Raw genomic sequence first — 19,377 nt, 5'->3', positions numbered from 1 at the left:
CTACAAGGATGGCTATAAAGAAAGAAACCAGAAATACAGATATAGAAATGTCAGATGACAAGGTTTGGTCCAGAGGAACTTAGGTCTGGGCCAAGTTTTAAATCTCTAATTTGTAGATTTTATTTGCTATTTCTCATGAGACAAAGTACATATTTTGATCTAAAATTTGAGAATAAAATTCTCATTGTAGTTTGTTGAAATTCTGTTTTAATGCTAAAAGGAAATTTAATGAGAATTTTCAATTTTGAAATGCATATTCTTGAATTTTTTTAAAGAATTTCCCTTAGGTCTCAGCAAAATAATGAAGCACTTTGGAGCAAAGATGCAAAGAAGCAGCCCTGCACTAGAGGCCAAGATACAGAAGATTTCCACAGCCACCATAGCCTTGCCTTTGGTGCTATGGTAGACAGGAAGGAAGGTAACCCAAACACTACAGAACACTAGCATACTGAATGTCAGGTACTTGGCTTCATTGAAAGTGTCAGGCAGATTTCTGGCCAAGAAAGCTACAGTGAAACTTCCCATGGCAATGGAACCCAAGTATCCCAGAACACAATAGAAGGCAATAATTGACCCAATGTTACAGACAATTAAAATTTGGTCTTTTTCAACATGTATGTCAATATCAACAAATGGTGGGGAAGTTCCCAGCCAGATCCCACATAGAATCAGCTGAATCACAGTGCAAACTGGAATGATGAAGTTAGGTGCCCCTGACACCAGCAGCCACCTCATCCTTCTACCTGGAGTAGTAAGCTTGAAGGCCAGTACTACTGTAATTGTCTTAGCCAAGATAGTAGAAGCAGCCACAGTGAAGACTACTGCAAATATGGTCTGTTGTATGAAGCATGTGGCCATATTCGGTTGGCCAATGAAGAGCAAGGAACAGAGAAAGCAAAAGATGAGGGAGATGAGTAGAACATAGCTGAGAGTTCGGTTATTGGCCTTGACTGTGGGAGTGTCCTTGTGCTTCAAAAAGACACCAAATATTACAGCTGTAAGAATAGAAAAACACAGAGCCAAGCAGGCTAGAGACATTCCCAAGGGGTCTTCATAACCCATAAATGCCACAACTTTTTTGAGACAGTGATTTCCTTCAGGGTTGGCATAGTGATCATCAGGGCACTTCACACACTGATCCATGTCTGGTACAAGAAGAAATGTGTCATCAAGCTTAATATTTCTTGGTAGTTCCAATGACATGTTATATTAATACTTTATAACTTTCTTCTTAGATTAGCCTTATTTTTGAGGTAGCTAGAATGTTCAAATTTTTGCATTTAAGAATTAATAGCAATATCAAAATCTATTATCATTATGCACAATTTTCAAATTCTGTTGTTTATATTTATCATTTACATTTTTATTTTCTTGCCAGAATTAATTAGCATGTGATAGAATATTCATGTTTACACAATAAAACACCTTAGTGAAGACAATTTAAAAACACATATTTATCTTAACACTTCAGTAGGCTATAAAGTACAAGATCATAAAACCACATTCTTCCATGCATATTATAGTCTGTCTATCATCTATGAGGTGGGTGCTGTATACTATTGCCATTTTGTAATGGCTTGTGTACTGAAAAACAAATAACTCCATATATTGCTTAAAAGATAGCCCAAATAATGTCAGGGAAAGCAAAAGCTTCAAGAACCATTTACCACCTAAAGTCCTTCCATGTTAAAAGTATCACATTTGCTATTAAGTTACTTATGAATTTAGGTAATAAACAGAACCTACCAGTTTTCTAATTTCTGTAAGATTTGACTATTACATTCTCAAGAGAAAAATATTTATTGAGAAAACAACATGAAAGAGATGCTTTCCATATTTTTTAAATTTGATAAATTTTCATTTATTTTACTTCCAGACCAGAGTTTCCCTTGCTTCCTTTCTTGGCATTCCCTCTACTCTCTGCCTTGCCAGTCCTCCTCTCCTCTGCTTCTCTTCAGAAAGGGACATGCCTTCCATGGGTATCAGGGGAGTATAGCATATAAAGTTGAGGTAGGACTAGGTTCCACCTCTAAAGACATAGATAAGGCACACAACAAAGATAGAGGGAAGAGCTTTCTTCTACCCATATCATGATATTTATAGCACCATGTTTTCAATTTCATTAAATTGAATGTATCAACTTGAAAGTAATAATATTATTCTAATTATGAGTTTCCACTCATGACTCTAAACCTCTTACCAATTACATTTCATCTCTCATATTTTAATATTTGATGTTATCTAAACCATTGGACAAATGCATTCATTCTCTTCTATTTTGTAATCATTTATAATTATTATTTGTTATAAAAATGTTTTATTTCCATTATTTTAAAATACACATTGTAAGATATGAAATTTTCAATAATAGTGATACATTGTATTTATTTTCAACTACGGTAAAGTTAATATACTTAAACCATAATTTTCATCAATTTATTTTCTATTTAGTATTCCGAGAAACTGTTTTTCCATTATTTACTTGGTCCTCTACAAAATTTGTTTAACATTTCAATGGAACTATATTTATTAAAACTCTACATGCATCTCCATATTAATCATGTTTAAATTTTTTAGAACAATTTAAATTCTGGTCTGAAGATTAAATAAACAATGAGTTTAGTTTTTCAGTTTGTGTCATTACTCCCAAAGTAATTAATTTCTTTTTTTTCAGTGACTTGTTATGTTACCAATAACATCACTATCAAATGGTTCATCAGGGCCTTGACACTTAAAATATATCCCCACATATTCAACCTGAAAAGTTGACATGCATACTTGTTTTCAATAGTGAAATATTAAAATAAATGTCTCAAATTGGAATTCTATATATTGTCTTCCAAATTCACCTATGGACAAGTCTACAAATGAAGATGCAACCAATCAACTGACAGCATGATCTACCACAGGACACATAAGAAAATGCATGTTTCTTAATCAGGATGCATCTTCCATGAGCATCTATAAATTATCACAATTCTCATAATGGCTATGATAATAAGGATGTGCAGCTTCCATGTCTTAGGGAAGATAAGAAGTAGATATATTATGAAGAGTTGAATCCAGGCAAAGATAAATGCTATAGTGATGTTTAGCACTCTAAAGCAGTTTCCAAAAGAAAATGTTACATGAAGAGTCACTAGAATAATGATTCAAAACTGTGGTTCAATACACAGGTTGTGTTGTTTAAGGGGTAGAATTGATGCTAATTTGATTTCATGATAAAATGTATCTTTTCATTTCCCAGAAGATGCCATTGAGAAACATGTAAATATGCCAAAAATTAACAAATCTAATGGAACTTTTAGCATGTTAGATATTTACCTGACATATTGGAAATTTCATTCTCTGGACAAGGGATACAATCAAAACAGCAGACAGCCTTTCCATGCTGAGGGGATTTTCTGAATCCTGGACTGCAGGGCACACTGCATATTGAGAGTGGAATCTTAGGAAAATAACAAATGGAATATCAAGAAAAAGTCTTACCTACTTGGTAGTTGTGATGGAGATTTAAATCTATTGAAAAACATCCTTTTAAAATATTCATTAAAAGAATAAAGGGATGTGTATTTTGTATTGTGATTGTATATTATAGATGTATTTTGATTTATATATTGAGAAACTTCTATGTATATGTGTGTTTATATTTTACCTATATTTATCTATCTATCATATACACAGATAAATAGACAGATAAATGCGTAGCTATCATGTTGGAAGATATTCCTGGCTGGTAAAGGTCATAGCCTCCTCATGGCCTAGCAGCTTATCTCAATGGCTCTACAACATGAGACTCATTTCTTTCAGTAGAACTTCCTGCCCTTACCTGCACTTATTTGGAGAATGTACCTGGACCTGTAGGTCAGAACTTATCTGAAAGCTGTTTCTAAACCAATTGCCTGTCTCTAAACTAGATGTCTGATTCATATTTGGTTTGAACTTTGCCACAGATTTCTGCTAGAAGATTTGTGCTAAGAGGTCTGCTATAGGACCCTGTTGCCACATACTAAGCCTTGTGATAAGAGCAAGCCACTTAATGCAAATTAGGGTTTGTCATCAGGCCCCCCAATCTTATATATTCCTTATATTCTAGAATTAAGTTGAGCTGATTCATGAAAATCTGTCTCTTGGAGAGCTGTCTGTGTTCGTGCTCTTGGGCCATGTACAGAGCTCTCTGAACCAGCTACCAAATCTTGCCCTCTAGACTTTGAGGACAACAGGCTGGGAGGAAAAGAGGACACCTCACAATATATGAATATTCATACTACTGAAATAAAATATGTCCTGAAAGAAAAATCTAAAAATGTGGGAAGGAAGTTAGTGACTATATTTGAAAGTACTCTATTTCATAAGGGTGCTGAAATCAATTTGAGATTTCAGTTACTTATATTGCATGGAGAATTGTACAAGTATGTGCAACAAACCTGATTCAGGTCTATGTTCCACTTTATCATCTCTTCAGACATATACAATTGTTGTCCATGTAGCAAATGTTTGGAAAACTTTCCTATTTTCACCTTAAGTGCATGATTATGCACAAAATGGATAGTGTAGTGAATGTCATAGTCTACATTCTGATTTTCTTTCTGATTCATGTTCACTTGATCTCCAACAAGGTTTATAAATTGTATGTTCTTCAGGAAATGGATCATCTGAAACATTTATTATTTTAGGTTCAAGTATGCTTACACATCAGAACAAATAATTTTAAGTGTCAATTGCCTCTAATTTTCATTTATCTGTCTAGAAATGCGACTTAATACCAAGTACTCATAAATAGATGTAAAAATCCACATAGGGATAACAATAACATTATGTTTTTGAAATATCAGCTTCTCCCTGAGATAAATTATTTAACACTTGCAAACTGAATGTTATTACTGGAGCATAGAGAGAAATTATGCATATTATTTCCCCTAAATATTACCTGATAATCAGGTAAGGAATTGTGGTCCTCAGTATCTTAAAAAATGTGGAAGAATTACTTGCTTTTGTTTAGGATATGTCCAATTAATTGCTCATGAACTTTTTCATCACTTAAAAGGACTTGCAGCTTTTTGTTGACTTTAAAATTTTCATGAAAAAGAAATACATTTTATTTAAAATATTAAAAGCATGCATAAGTGGTGGAAATGTTATCAGAAATATTATTGGCTTAATTTAGGAAAATCTGTCTGAGTGTCAGTTTTTCCTGGAGTGGAGTCTATAAAAATAAGATTCCCATGATATTCTGTCAAAGGTACCTAAAATGTTGTGTACGATAGAAAGGCTCCGGGAATCCTTGGATAGAACCTACATTATCCATTATGAGATTATATCTATGACACTACATTTCATTCATTGAAATACATATTACCTGCCAAGAGTCAAATTCCAGTTTTTTCTCAGAATATCTTGGCAATGTATCTACTTCTTGTAGTAGCATCTCATGGAGCGCATGTGCCACAGCATACACAGCATTGTACAGGACATAACCTGTACCACCCACAGATATTTCTAATTGGTGCCTGTATAACCAACTATATCGTTTTTCTATTGAACAATTCTTAAGATTCATAGAATTAAATGAAGTCAGAGAACAATTAAAATAAAGCCACCATAATTTGGCCAGTGAAATTTCATTACTATACTTGGAAGAATCTGCTGTCTGAAGAAATGTTCTAAAACCAGGTAATTCAGAAAAGTGAAGTGAAAAAGTAAACATCCCATAGAAGGAATCAAGAAGGAATCTGTAATTATAATGGATCATATTCCACTGTGAAGTAGTGATCCAGATCCTCTGAACATTTGATAATCTGTAGAGTCCAAGGTTAAGTTGCAGATGAGAGTCTTTGTCTCCATAAATGATAACAACTTTGGCTGATGATGTTGTGATCTCATTATAATAGACATTTATATTTTTCTGGAATAATATTTTATCTTCCATGACAATATGCACAAAGGCTAAGCATGCACTGTTTCTTTGCATCTCTCTTCTCAAATCTGAGAGAAATTGAAGTCCTAGATCATCATCTGAAATGATTACACCAAGCCAGTTCCATTTGAAATATACCACCATAGACACCATGGCCAAGGCCAGGGATATGTCCTTAGGAGCCATCTGGTAGAGATGTGGAAACTGTTCACGGCTGCTCAGGAGAGGATGAAATGGTCCATAGTAAAGCTAAATGCCATATAACAGATAGTAAGTTGAAAAATGTGGAATACATAAGAATCAGTATAAAACAAATTGTGCTCACCATAAGATGGAAATAATAAGACATATGAATTTTTATCTCATTAATAAATCACATTTAATTTCTTGCAAATATCTTAAAAAGTACAGATGAACGAAGTCTGCTACTAAAACACTTCAAAGTTCTCCTTTCCTTTGGATCTATTTATGTTTAATTAGTGGTATGTTTCACAATAATTTTTGAGTATATACACTTTAAATTCTATGCATCAAAATACATACATACATACTTTTTTCTTCTTTTTGTCAGCCACAGTATCTCAATATCAGAATGAAAGTAGCCAATGTTTATTAAAACTAACTCATTCCTGCTTACCTCTGGTCTATTTGTGATGTACAGGAGTGGTCCAAGCATAGCAGATGATAACCATATCGGACCTGTAAGTATGATTAAATATCGTCTCTGATTTATACAGTAGTAGTTAGGAAGAAGTTCATCTATTTTTGTAGATAAACTATTCATTCTCCAATCATCCAGGAGGTTACATTCAACTTTAACTAGCAGAGAAATGTTGGGTAGAATGTGAGGATCTTTGTTGATATTTTCAAGAGCAAAATAAAGAGACAAAATCAAGTGCATATTCTTATATGTCACCCTGAAAAGAGAGAAAAGAGATCATTAGAGATGGGCTCCAAACATGATAGTATTAAATTAAACTAATAGTTTTTATGTATTTAATGCTTGGTTTTTTTTTCACATTGATATGGAGACACAAGCCCTGTTACTGTGCTGTATGAGAGTATGAATTTTCTGGAATTATGTAAGGATTTTTAAAAGATTATGAGGTGGATCTCACTCATGTGGGATGTTTTGATTTTGAACTTTCACACAGTTTTATTCCTTTGTCTGTGAGCATGGTGAGAAGTTTCTAGAAGACATTGAATCTGCTCATTCCTTTATTGTAGAATTGTAACAAAGAAAATAAATGGAAAAGAGGTAGATATTATCTTCTACCCAGATTGTGATGCATTTTTATAAAGTAGCAGCCATTAACATGGCCATGACTTAGTTATGAATATAAGTAATGGATAACCAAATATTTCCATCTCTCTCACCATCTCTGAAAATCTTAAGTTCATAAGTAATGCAGACAGCATAACTACTTTTAATTTTTCTCTGTCCTTCATACACCTTTGTCCATTCCCATTCCCTTTGATGCTGTAGAATCTTCAGTGATATGTTATTGACTGTGACAATGGCCATTTATTATCAGTAACAAACTATCTTCACATGGGCCCTCATGTTGATGATGATCCATTTCATTTTCTTTATTCATCTGAACATGCTAGTCATATCTCTAGATTCCTCTTGCTTTCTGTTGATTATCAAAATGCTTTCCTTCCTTAACATCTTAACTTTTATTCTCCATGCAGATACTCTGATATATTTTTCTTGTTCATTTTGAGCATAATCTCTAACAATTTGTTAATCATGTGTTTCATTTTTCTGTTTTCCTTATGAATGGTTCAGCTTTTGTTTCCACTCGTGTATTCTATTGCTTTATGATACTTCCATATCTGAGTGAACTAGCCTAATTTGTTTCACTACAGCTAATATTCAATTCAATACACAGTATACTTTCCCTATAATTTGTGGTTGTAATGCTCAAATAATTTTACTCCAATGTTTTCTATTCTTTTATTTCTTAAACTTTCCTGTTGGATTCAGAAAAAAAAACGTAGCTTAAATTATTTTTCATTGCCCTGCTATTTGTGATGGACTTAATTGATATATGATATTGCCAGTTTTAAATTTGAATTCTCTAATTCAAGGAATGAAATCACTTTTCCATGACATTAATATCTAAAATTGTTAAAATCAATGTTTTCCAAATAAAGTTTTAGAATTTATATTTGTTCTTCTTACGTACACCAGTCTTCTATTTCCATTAATTCTTACTATTCATTTTTTTATTTAAAGGTTTCTATATCACATATTTGTGATATAATCACAATTAGTGATTTACATACCGATTAAAAATTATTTTTCTATATAACATCATCAATATTTCCACATTTCCTAATCTGGTTGATGACCCATTACTCATCAGTGCTGGATTTTCATTTTATTCTATGGACAACCTGAAGTATAACTGAATATTATTTCCCCTTCAGTTCTCCATATGGAGATTTGGCATATATGAAATCTGTTTTATTATATTACCTGCCAAAAAGGATGGTTCAACTCAGAAGTAACCTGTGCAGAAACTTATCAACCAATAATCCTTTCTAGTGATGAATTTTTGAAAAATATCAATGCAGAATATTGATCTGGTATATTGAAAGAATTCTTCAATTCAAGTTTAAAATGAATTCATTTCAAACATTTCATTTTAATATTCTAATTCATCACAAAATCAATTTCTAATACGCTACAAGGTCCATTAAAACAATGACTAGGATTGTCGGATATTGACATAGGCTATAGTCAATCATGTTTACTACAAACAATAATCTCATAAACATTTTTCCAGAGATCCAATTCAAATCAAATCCTAGTAACATTTACTCAATTTGTAAGCTGTCTTTGAAAATGAAAGATATAAAATAAACAGAGAAAATGCTAGAAAGTATTTCATGCAGTGTTAGATTAAAATTGAGATATAAACACACTAATTTCAAAGATAAATTAGCAAATTTTAAGTATTAAAACTTTGTACTTGCATATGAATAACAAGGGTTAAAAATGTTTTAAATTAAGTGCGTAGGATATAGGATTCTCTGGCAACATATAAAACATCATACAAATATTATTAGTGACTATTTAGGCATATATATATATATAGAGAGAGAGAGAGAAAGAGAGGGAGAGAGAGAGAGAAAGTATATGTTTGTATATAAATGTACATACAAACACACACAGACACACACATGTATTATACATGTGTTTAGACCTATAAAACTAGGTCTAAATTCAGCTTCACAAGTGGACATGTAGGTAATTTTTACTCAATTTTTTTCATTTCTACAATATAATTTTTATCAACTATTATGTTGTTTTTCATGGTAGAACCATCCCAATACTAGCAAGGAAAGGAGAATACAAGCCTATATGCTGATTTGGCACAACATATGAACAGATATAACATGTTTAGAAAAATGTTTCTATGATATATTTGTATATTTCTATGATATATTTGTAATAAATATATATTTGAAAGAATATTAGATAATTTGATCCAGTTTTTGAATGAATGATTATTTACATGCAGAAAATCATGGATATGATCTGTGCCATTTAGCAGCCTTTGTATCTCTGTTGCATTTATGACTACATAATCCATTTCTTGCCTTAATGAGTATTCCAGTAATCTTACAGAAAGATCACAAAACTGAGGAGTGTTTAGTAATAAGCTGGTGAGATTTCAGGCCTAATAAAAAGATGAATTACAAGTTCTCTCTTCTCTACTTCCAAGAAGACAGTTTCTCTAGAACTGCAAGAACTCCTGTGACTGGTAGAGATATCACAAAACTTTGACTAACTTGAGTGAACATTTTCTCATTCAAGCTCTACTTAACCTCTTCTCAGATATTTTTTTATATTTGTTTGATATTTTGGACATCTGAGTCATCACTCTCATGATTTGTTTCACTGTCAAAATTACATTGTCAGTGTAAAATATACATGATGTAGGTTAATGTCAATCCTCATCTTCCTTCATCCCCGTGGTTATGTTTTACACCTACATCAGTTTCATTTCTGTTTTTCATTATTTCCTTAATTTCTTTCATCTACTCCATGATCCTGTACTATGAATTTCATTCACCCATATGTGATTAATAAATGAATACAACTTTTGTCTCAAATGATAAAACTTCGCTGCGGTATTCCTCACAGAGAGTACAATGCCTATGTTGATTAGCAGATATTTAGAGTGTTGCTTGTATCAGTTTGCTTAGCATGCTACAGAAGACATTGCTACAATTATCCAAACCAAATATCAAATCCAGTACACATCACTAATCCAGTTAAAGTATGATCAAATATACAAATCTACAGTGTGTTGTTCATATTCCGCAATATCTTAACACACTCTTAATAATTTGAAGGAAGGAAAAGAGAAACAGATGTGGAATGAGTGTCAGAGATTAAATTTATGAAGCAGAGAATCAAGACATGAAAATATTAAATCAATAGTAAGAAAAGTGATCATATTTGTGTGTTTAATAGATTTCTTTCAAACTGTGGTATGTGCAACAGACAACAACTTTCATTCTAGCACTTGAAAAGAGAGATATAAAGTCAGTATTTACAGTGACAATTTATAGTTGGGCTTTTCTTATGATCCCCACTAAAAAAAATGACATGGAGCCATATTATTTATGAAATCTCAGCCTTAGCTTAGGCTTGATTCTAAACAGTTCTTATAACTTAAGTTAACCTATTTTTGTTCATTTAATTTCTGCCTTGTGGCTTTGTTACAATACTACTGCACTGCCAATCTTGCCTGATCTGTGTCTCGTGGTATCTCTGCCTTCTTTTTTTCTGGTGTCCTCTCTGCCCACAAAATCTTACCTGGCTATTGTCCATTCAGTTTTCAATTAAAGCAGAGTGACACATCTTCACAACACACATCTTTAGCAATTACACAATCTGCTCCTAGATTTGTATATATGGTTTTTATACATGAATAACATAGAACTTTAAGGGAAAAAAACACTTCTGACATTGCCATTAAAAAGAATATGGCTGTACATGTGCTCAACTGAAAAAATATTTAACAGAAAGAATAAAATAACCACAGTGAATAATCTTTATGTTTCTCTGCTTGATTTCAGCTGTAGAGTCATGCAGCCTAGCAATTTTGAAATGATTATATAAATAACATTTAAACATTTGAAATATATATGAATATATATTTTTGTATTTTGTGTATAAATGTGTATAGATGCATATATATACATATATATATAATAAATTACTTGTATTATACTTGTGTTTTAGAAAGGCATAGTGTATCCCCTTCACTACAAAATTAGATCTCAATTCAACTTGACAAAGGAACACATAGGTAACATTTGCTCAAATTTTTATTTCTCCAACATCATTTTCTTTATCAACTATTATATTCTTTTTTCATGATAGAACCATGCCAATACTATTAAAAATGGTGATACAACCTATCCTTATTTTGCACAACATATGAACAGAGATAACACATTTAGAAACATTCTTCTATAATGTTTTATGTAATAAATATATACTTCAAAGAATATTAGATAGTTCATTGTTTTGGGATTAATGTTTATTTACATGTAGAAAATCATGGATATGATCAATACCTTTTAGCAACTTTTGTATCTCTGTTGCTTTTATTCCTACATAGTACTTTTCTTGCCTTAACAAACATTCTAGTAATCTTACATAGAGTGATACATCACTGAGGAGTGTTGAGTCATAAGCTGATGAGATGTAAGAAAAAATAAAAAGGAGAATTACAAGTTCTCTCATCTCTACTTCTAAGAAATCAGTTTCTCTCCAACTTCAACAACTCTAGTGACTGGTAGAGATATAACAAAACTGTGCCTAACTTGAGTGACAATTTTCTTATTCAAGTTCTACTAACCATCCTCTTAGATACTTTTTAAATTGGTATTTTGGACTCCTTGGTCATCACTCTCATGCTCCCTTTCATTGTGAAAATTGCATTGTTAGTGTGAAAAATATGTGATGTCACATAATGTCATTCCTCATTGTCCTTCATCCCGTGCTTATGTTTTACACCTAGACCAGTTTTATTGTTGATTTTCATTATTTCCTTAAACTTTTGAAAATTTCTCTCATCTGCTACATGACCCCAAACATCCTCCTCTGCTATCAGTTTCATTCATCCAATGTGATTAATAAATGAATACAACTTTTGTCTCAAATGATAAATTTTCACTGTGGTATCCCCCACAGAGGGTACATTGCCCATCTTGTACATGTTTATTACTAGATATTTAGAATGTTACTTGTGACAGTTTGCTTAGAATTCTACAGGAGACATTGGTACAACTATCCAAACCAAATATTGAATCCAGTATACATCACCAATCCAGTTAAATTATGGTCAAATATAAAAATCTACAATATGCTGTACATATTCCCACAATACATAAACACAATTTTTATAATTGGGAAAAAGAAAAGAGAAACAAATGTGGAATAAGTGTCAGAGATTAAAGTTATGGAGCAGAGAATCAAGACATAAAATTATGAAATCAATAGTAAGAAAAGTGACCATAGTTGTGAGTTTAATAGATTTCTTACAAACTGTGGCATGCGCAACAGAAAACAGCTTTTCTTTGGGTGACTATTTCAAAAACAATTACACGGAGACATAGAAAAGCTCAGCCTTAACTATGATTTGTTTCTAACTAGCTCTTATAACTTTAATACATTTCTGTTAATTTATGTTCTGCCTCGTGGCTTTATAACCATATCTCTGTACTACCCATCTTGCTTGCTCTGCATCTTCTGGCATCTCTGCCTTCTTCTTTTCAGCATCCTGCCTACCCAAAACTCCTGCCTAGATATTGGGCATTCTGCATTTTATTAAACCAGAGTGACACATCCTCACAACATACTCTCTTTAACAGCATTAACTGTCTCCTGAAATTGTATAGATGGCTGTTATACATGAACAACATAGAATTTAAAAGAAAAAAAGCCACTACTGACATTACCATTAAAAAAGAAATCTGGTTGTACATATTCTCAACTGAAACAAAATTTAATGCAAAGAATAAAATTACCACAGTGAATTATTTTTATGTTTTTATGCTTGATTTCAGGCACAGGAGTCATACAGCACAGCAGTTTTGAAATGATGATATGAACAGCATTTGAATATAAATGCAGTATTTTTTTAAGAAATGTACCCATGAAGCATTTAAGAAATAACAACGTCTTCTCTTCCAAGGAATTGGGCATTCCATTATGATGGAAAAAACACTAGCATAAAACTGATAGAAAAATTTACTCAGGCTCAAAGAAATGGACTCATGGCAGTACCTTGGATTATATTTCTTGGGAATATCACTTGGCAACATAAAGTAGGAATTGCTAGTATAAAGGAAATCTCTCTAGAAGAAATATAGACAGGGTACATCATTCAGCTTTCAGCCTGAAAAAAACTGACTCTAAAAAGATGAATCAGGCCGGGCGGTGGTGGTGCACGCCTTTAATCCCAGCACTCGGGAGGCAGAGGCAGGTGGATCTCTGTGAGTTCGAGGCCAGCCTGGTCTCCAAAGCGAGTTCCAGGAAAGGCGCAAAGCTACACAGAGAAACCCTGTCTCGAAAAACCAAAAAAAAAAAAAAAAAAAAAAGATGAATCAGATAACCATTAAGTCACCTGAAACAGGGCAATAATCAGCATAAAACAAAATGAATTTTGGTCATGTCCTAGAGAGTAAGGTAGGGCAAAACAGACAGAAAACATGTAGAATGATGTTTTGTCTATAATTATGCATTCTATTATGTACATTGATGATCATTCAAAAATAAATACATGAAGAACACTTACTTCTTATCTAGATTTCTGGTTAAATATTCATTCTTGATGTGACCATGCTTTGTGTAAACAGAAAAAAAACAATCAGTGTCTTTATCTTCACCCCAGGTATCTAGATCTTTACGTCTCAGAAAGCACCTGGGACCCATCAAACTGCAGAAAAGAAAGGAAAGCCTCAGGAACAAGAAGAAAAATGTTAAATAGAACATCTTTATAATGTCACCAAGTCTGGAACCAAGGCAAGGTATAATAAGTAGAGTTTCACAGAAAACCACGCTTCCAATGTGCCTGTACACACATATGTGTCTCTTTTACTGCTCTAGTAGATAGAAGTCTATTTTTTTTCCTAATATAATTCTTTTCATCTTATTATTCTCTGGAGAACTCTTAAACATTCTCAGGCTTCAGGGTCTGCATCTGAGTTAATATGCTCAGGTGCAAGGAAATTTCAGTAATTTTGTTTAAGTAATTATCTTCATTTGAACATTCCTGTGATTCCATCCACATCGATGAACATGAAGGCTCCAGGCTAGATTCCTCCTGAGATATCTATGTAAGAACCCTAATCCACAAAATCTCTTTACTCATGAGCATGAGAAATATTTGAAGTACCTTGCATTAGACATTCCAAACCAAGTTTGATATGGAATCATCAGACAAAACATGTTCTAAACAGAGCTTACTATAAACACAAATTTTATTAATATGGGATGCATTATACCTATTTGGTATCCTGACATCCACAGAGTGCACAATCTAACACACACACACACACACACACACAAACACACAGAGAGAGAGAGAGAGAGAGAGAGTAGCCACAGGCAGCACAAAATCTCCCACAGTTCAATTGATAAGAGAACCAATATTCATCCTGAAGTCATAAATTGCCAACCAGTATTTCAATATCAATGCAGAAACTAAACAGCTTTTTCAAAGTTCTATTCATGCTCTGACCCTCAGTTCCCATTTATTGATGCCTCATAAGCAGACACTTCTATATCTACCATGTTGGTTATTCACATTATTTATTCTTTAAATAGTCTGCTACCCTTAATTGATTCCATATTTTTAAATAAATTTTATGACCAAATAGTACAAACCTGGGTTTCTTTTCTTTTCCTATTTATTTATTTATTTGTTTGTTTGTTCACTCAGTTGATATTTTTTTTGTTTTTCTTATTATTGAAAATAGTTCATTTTCTCCCAAAATATATCCTGATATGGTTTCTCCACCATCTTCTCCTCTAATTTCCTTTCCCTAACCCTTGTCATCAGATCTTTCCTGTTTCTATTTCCCATTGGAAAACAAACAGGCTTCAAGAGATTATAATATAAGAAAATATAACTTAATAAGATTAAACTAGAACAAATGCATAGGAATTAAATAAAATGTAGAAAAGGAATTAAATAACCTCAAGGAAAGGCACATGAATCAGGAGTTCACTTGTTCAAACACACAGAATCTCATAAAACTACTAAACTGAAATCCATAATATATTCACAATGGAAACATAACATAAATATAGGGAATAACAAATAAGTAATTAATATAAAATAGAAAAAGAAAATAACAAACTTTTGAAAAATGTAAGGTTCTGACATGATATTTTGAGACAGGGAACTTCTAATGATATGGAGTTTGGTTTCTGCTGGCCATCTATTGTAGTTCACACAGCTTAACCTTAAAAGGAGTTAGTTTGCCAAGTGATAATCCCTTGCAAGTGGTTAAAGAATTAGAGATTGCTTTTGGTTTAGGAATGGGGGCATGTTTCTACACCTTCTTTCAGCTGTACAGCCCCATTTGGTGGAGACTCCTTAAAAAACAATGCATACCATGTTAGTCTTTCTGAGTGCATGTGTTCATCAATCATGTTGAAATAGATGGTTTTGATTTCTTAGTGTTCTCAATCCTCTCTAGTTTTTATAGTTTTTCTTCCTTTTTATTCGGCAGAGTTACCTGAGTTCTGATAGTAGGCATTAGAGCCAAATGTTTCAAGGTTTTCGACTCGGCAAAAAAGTGTAGCTTTGGGGTTCTCTATGAATTACAATCTGCTGCAGGAAGAAACTCCTCTGACGTTTGCTGAGAATGGTATTGAACTCTGGGGATAACAAATTGACATGCAGAAACATTTTATTAGTATAGATTTTAGTACAGTTGTATTTGGCTCTACCCTAGGACCCTGGGCTATGTAATCTCAGGTTCTTGGTCATGCACATTGTGCTGAGTACGGGTTCCATCTTGTATCATTTGCCATTAGATAAACTGTGTATTGGTGAATCTTCCATGTAGGCACAAGCTTCACCTCCCCATTTTCAGTGAGTTGTATGGGTGATGTCTTCATCAATGGGGCCTTGCTATCAGTGTATGAAGAACAGCACGTGATGGCACACTGGGTTGTTTTGTGCTTGCTGTCTGAACTCACTATCTAATACTTCAATTATATGTAACCCATTCCTGAAACTGGAGGCTTCATTTAGTGAACAAGATATGACCAGGTGGGGTTCTGTCTCCCTCATTATTGGGTGGTTTCATTTAGATCACCTTCATGCATGTATTTTAGGAAGCTCTTATTTTATTACATTTTCATTTTGCTCTCAAATGGCCTCTAGTTTAGTTGTCTGTCTGTGTATTCCTTTCTTAATTCTACACTCTGCTCACCATTGACCTTTGATCTTTCCATTCCAGCCCTCCCAGTCATCTATAGCTATCTGTTCTCTGTTTCCTTGGATAATATACCTGGCCTCCCTAGACCCTTATTTTGTACTTAGTCTCTCTATGCCTATGGACTATAGCTTATTTATCACTGACTCAAAATCCCTAAAAAGTGTGATCAAGTAGGATGTGTTTGGATTTTTGTACATAGAGCCATCCAGTTTGGATTGACATCATTTAGTGAAGATGCTACCAATTTTCTTGAATGTGTTTCTGGTAACTTTATCAAAAAATCAGGTATGTATAGGTGTGTTTATTTATGTCTGGATTTTAATTTATTTTCCTTGATCAGTTATATACAAATGTTAACATGTTTCCATTACTATAGTTTTGTAGTCCATTTTGAGACTATGGATGTTGATAAATCCAGCAGTTATTATATTATTTATAGTTTATCTATTCTGACTTTTTTGTGATTACTTGTGATGCTGAGAATTATACTATCAATATCAGTGAATAATTGTAATGGAATTTTGATTGGGATTGCAATTAACCTGTACAATGGTTTTCATAAGATGGCTGTTTGAACTATATTAATCCTACCATACCACAGGCATATGAGATTGTTCTGCCTTCTGATATCTTTTTAAAATTATTTCTTTATATATTTGAAGTGTTGTCATACTAATCTATTACTTACTTTGTTACATATATATTATATTATCGCAAAACATTTGTCACTTTTATATAGGAGTGCTGCTGATTCTTTTGTGTCAATTTTTATTCAATTATTCTGCTGAAAGCATTTATTGGTTGTAGGCATTTCCACCTGGTATTTTTGGTATCATTAATGTATTCTATCTTATCATCTTAAAAAAATATACCTTGACTTTCTCATTTTCTTTTTTCTTTTTTTTTTTTTTTTTTTTGGTTTTTCGAGACAGGGTTTCTCTGTGTAGCTTTGCGCCTTTCCTGGGACTCACTTGGTAGCCCAGGCTGGCCTCGAACTCACAGAGATCCGCCTGGTTCTGCCTCCCGAGTGCTGGGATTAAAGGCGTGCGCCACCACCGCCCGGCGACTTTCTCATTTTCAACATGCATTCTTTTGTTCTTTCAGAAGTTTCACTGTTCTTGCTAAGATTTCAAATAGTATATTGAACTGGACAACGTGTCTTGTTCCTTATTTCATGGAATTACTTTTAGTTTCTCCATTTAAGTTAAGGTTGGCTATGGTCTTGCTGTAAACTGCCTTAGTTATTTTGGGATGTGAACCTTGTACCCCTAATATCTCCATTGCTTGTATCATGAAGGGGTCTTGGATTTTTGTCAAAGTGTTTTACTAGATTTAATGTAATGATCATGTATTTTTCACTTTCAGTATTGTTTCTATGGTGTATTATGTTTATTGGTTTATTTATGTTGACCCACCTGTGCATCTCTGGGGTGAGGCTAAATTGCTCGTGGTTGGATGATTTTTTTGATGTGTTCTAGGATTCAATTAGCAAATATTTTTGAAGTTATTATATCTATATTCATGTGGGAAATTGGTCTCTACTTCTCACTCTCTTTGGGTCTTTATGTGGTATTAGTATCAGAGTAAATGGGGACTCTTAAAATGAACAGGACACAGATCCTGCTATGTGAACTTTGCTGAATTATTTTCAGAGTATTGGTATTAACTCTACTTTGAATGTCTCGTAGAATGACATGCAAAACCCATCTGGCACTGGGCTTTCTATGCTTTGGAGTCTTTTAATTACTGCTTATTTACTACTAGGGGTTATATCATGTTTCAATTCACTTTTTTTTCATTTTTTTTCAGCTACTTTATTGAGATATGATGCACGCACCCTAAAATCCATTCAAGTAAAGAATATGCTTGATGGTTATGTATGGTGATACTTTATTTGTACTGAAATGTGATTTTATTTGTATGTTAATAAATAAAGTTGCCTGGGGGTCAGAGCTAATAGCAAGCCATCACAGAAGCTGGGCGGTGGTGGTGCATGCCTTTAATCCCAGCTTTTGAGAGGCAGAGCTAGGCGGATCTCTATGTATTCAAGGATACAGCCAGCATGGAGACACATGCCTTTAATCTCAATACCAACCACTGAAGACCTGGAGGTCTGTACAGACAGGCAGTGATGAGGTGGTCATGTGGTTGGGTTTACAACCAATGAGAAGGCAGAACAGAAAGTCTTTATAAAGACAAACACACAGGAAGTAGCTCTCTTGGCTGGAGGATAACTGCAGAGTGAAGGGTAAGGCTCTTAGCTCTGATCTCTTGGTCTTTCATTTTTGCATTGGTTCTGTGTTTCTGATTGAATAAGACGGTTAGTTCTACAGTTATGACATATGCATAAAGCTGTATCATCATCAGCCAGTATCAGTCTTGTTACATTTTAGGTTTATCATTTTAAGCATTTTCATTGTTTGAGAATTTCCTACATGCACAGAATGTGTTTTGACCAAATCTACCCCATTTTCTCACCTCCAACAACTTCTCTATCCTGCAATCACTTTTTTTATAATTTGATTTAATTTTACATATCAGTCATGGATTCCCCTGTCCTCCCTCCTCTAGCCACCCTGCCCTCCCCCCAGACCACCCCCATTCCCATCTCCTCCAGGGCATGAACTCCCCTGGGGATTCAGCTCAACCTGGTAGATTCAGTCCAGGCAGGCCCAGACTGAGCAAAGGCATAGGCCCCAGGTCCCTGCATAGGCCCCAGGTTCCAAATACCGGCTCATGCACTAAGGACAGGTTCCAGTCCCACTGCCTGGGTGCCTCCCAAACAGTTCAAGATAATCAACTGTCTCACTTATCCAGAGGGCCTGATCTAGTTGGGGGCTCCTCAGCTATTGGTTCATACTTCATGTGTTTCCACTAGTTTGGCTATTTATCCCTGTGCTTTTTCCAATCTTGGTCTCAACAATTCTTGCTCATTCAGTCCCTCCTTTTTCTCACGGATTGGAATGCTGGATCTC

General features: G+C 33.8%; 1 protein-coding gene across 1 annotated transcript; it reads right to left on the bottom strand.

The window, feature by feature from the left end:
• Positions 1 to 225: 225 nt before the first annotated feature.
• Positions 226 to 13,946, bottom strand: LOC114688567 (vomeronasal type-2 receptor 116-like). Its single transcript, XM_028863145.1, has 6 exons — positions 13,747 to 13,946; positions 6,555 to 6,834; positions 5,360 to 6,166; positions 4,428 to 4,655; positions 3,325 to 3,448; positions 226 to 1,145 (listed from the first exon to the last, which is right to left on the bottom strand). Exons 1-6 carry the CDS (start codon positions 13,941 to 13,943, stop codon positions 226 to 228), a joined length of 2,556 nt encoding a protein of 851 aa, XP_028718978.1. The 5' UTR covers positions 13,944 to 13,946.
• Between the last annotated feature and the right edge of the window lie 5,431 nt (positions 13,947 to 19,377).

Source organism: Peromyscus leucopus, chromosome 1, assembly GCF_004664715.2.
Source record: "Peromyscus leucopus breed LL Stock chromosome 1, UCI_PerLeu_2.1, whole genome shotgun sequence".
NCBI classification, from domain to species: domain Eukaryota; kingdom Metazoa; phylum Chordata; class Mammalia; order Rodentia; family Cricetidae; genus Peromyscus; species Peromyscus leucopus.
This window is presented reverse-complemented; position numbering and strand designations above follow the sequence as displayed.

Excerpts from the sequence above, each read along its gene's own strand:
- LOC114688567 (XM_028863145.1), bottom strand. The coding sequence starts at position 13,943 with ATGTTCTATTTAACATTTTTCTTCTTGTTCCTGAGGCTTTCCTTTCTT. Across the intron at positions 6,835-13,746 it reads ACCAGAAATCTAGATAAGAA|GGTGACATATAAGAATATGC; the intron begins GTAAGTGTTCTT and ends CTCTCTTTTCAG. Across the intron at positions 1,146-3,324 it reads TGAAATTTCCAATATGTCAG|ACATGGATCAGTGTGTGAAG; the intron begins GTAAATATCTAA and ends TTCTTGTACCAG.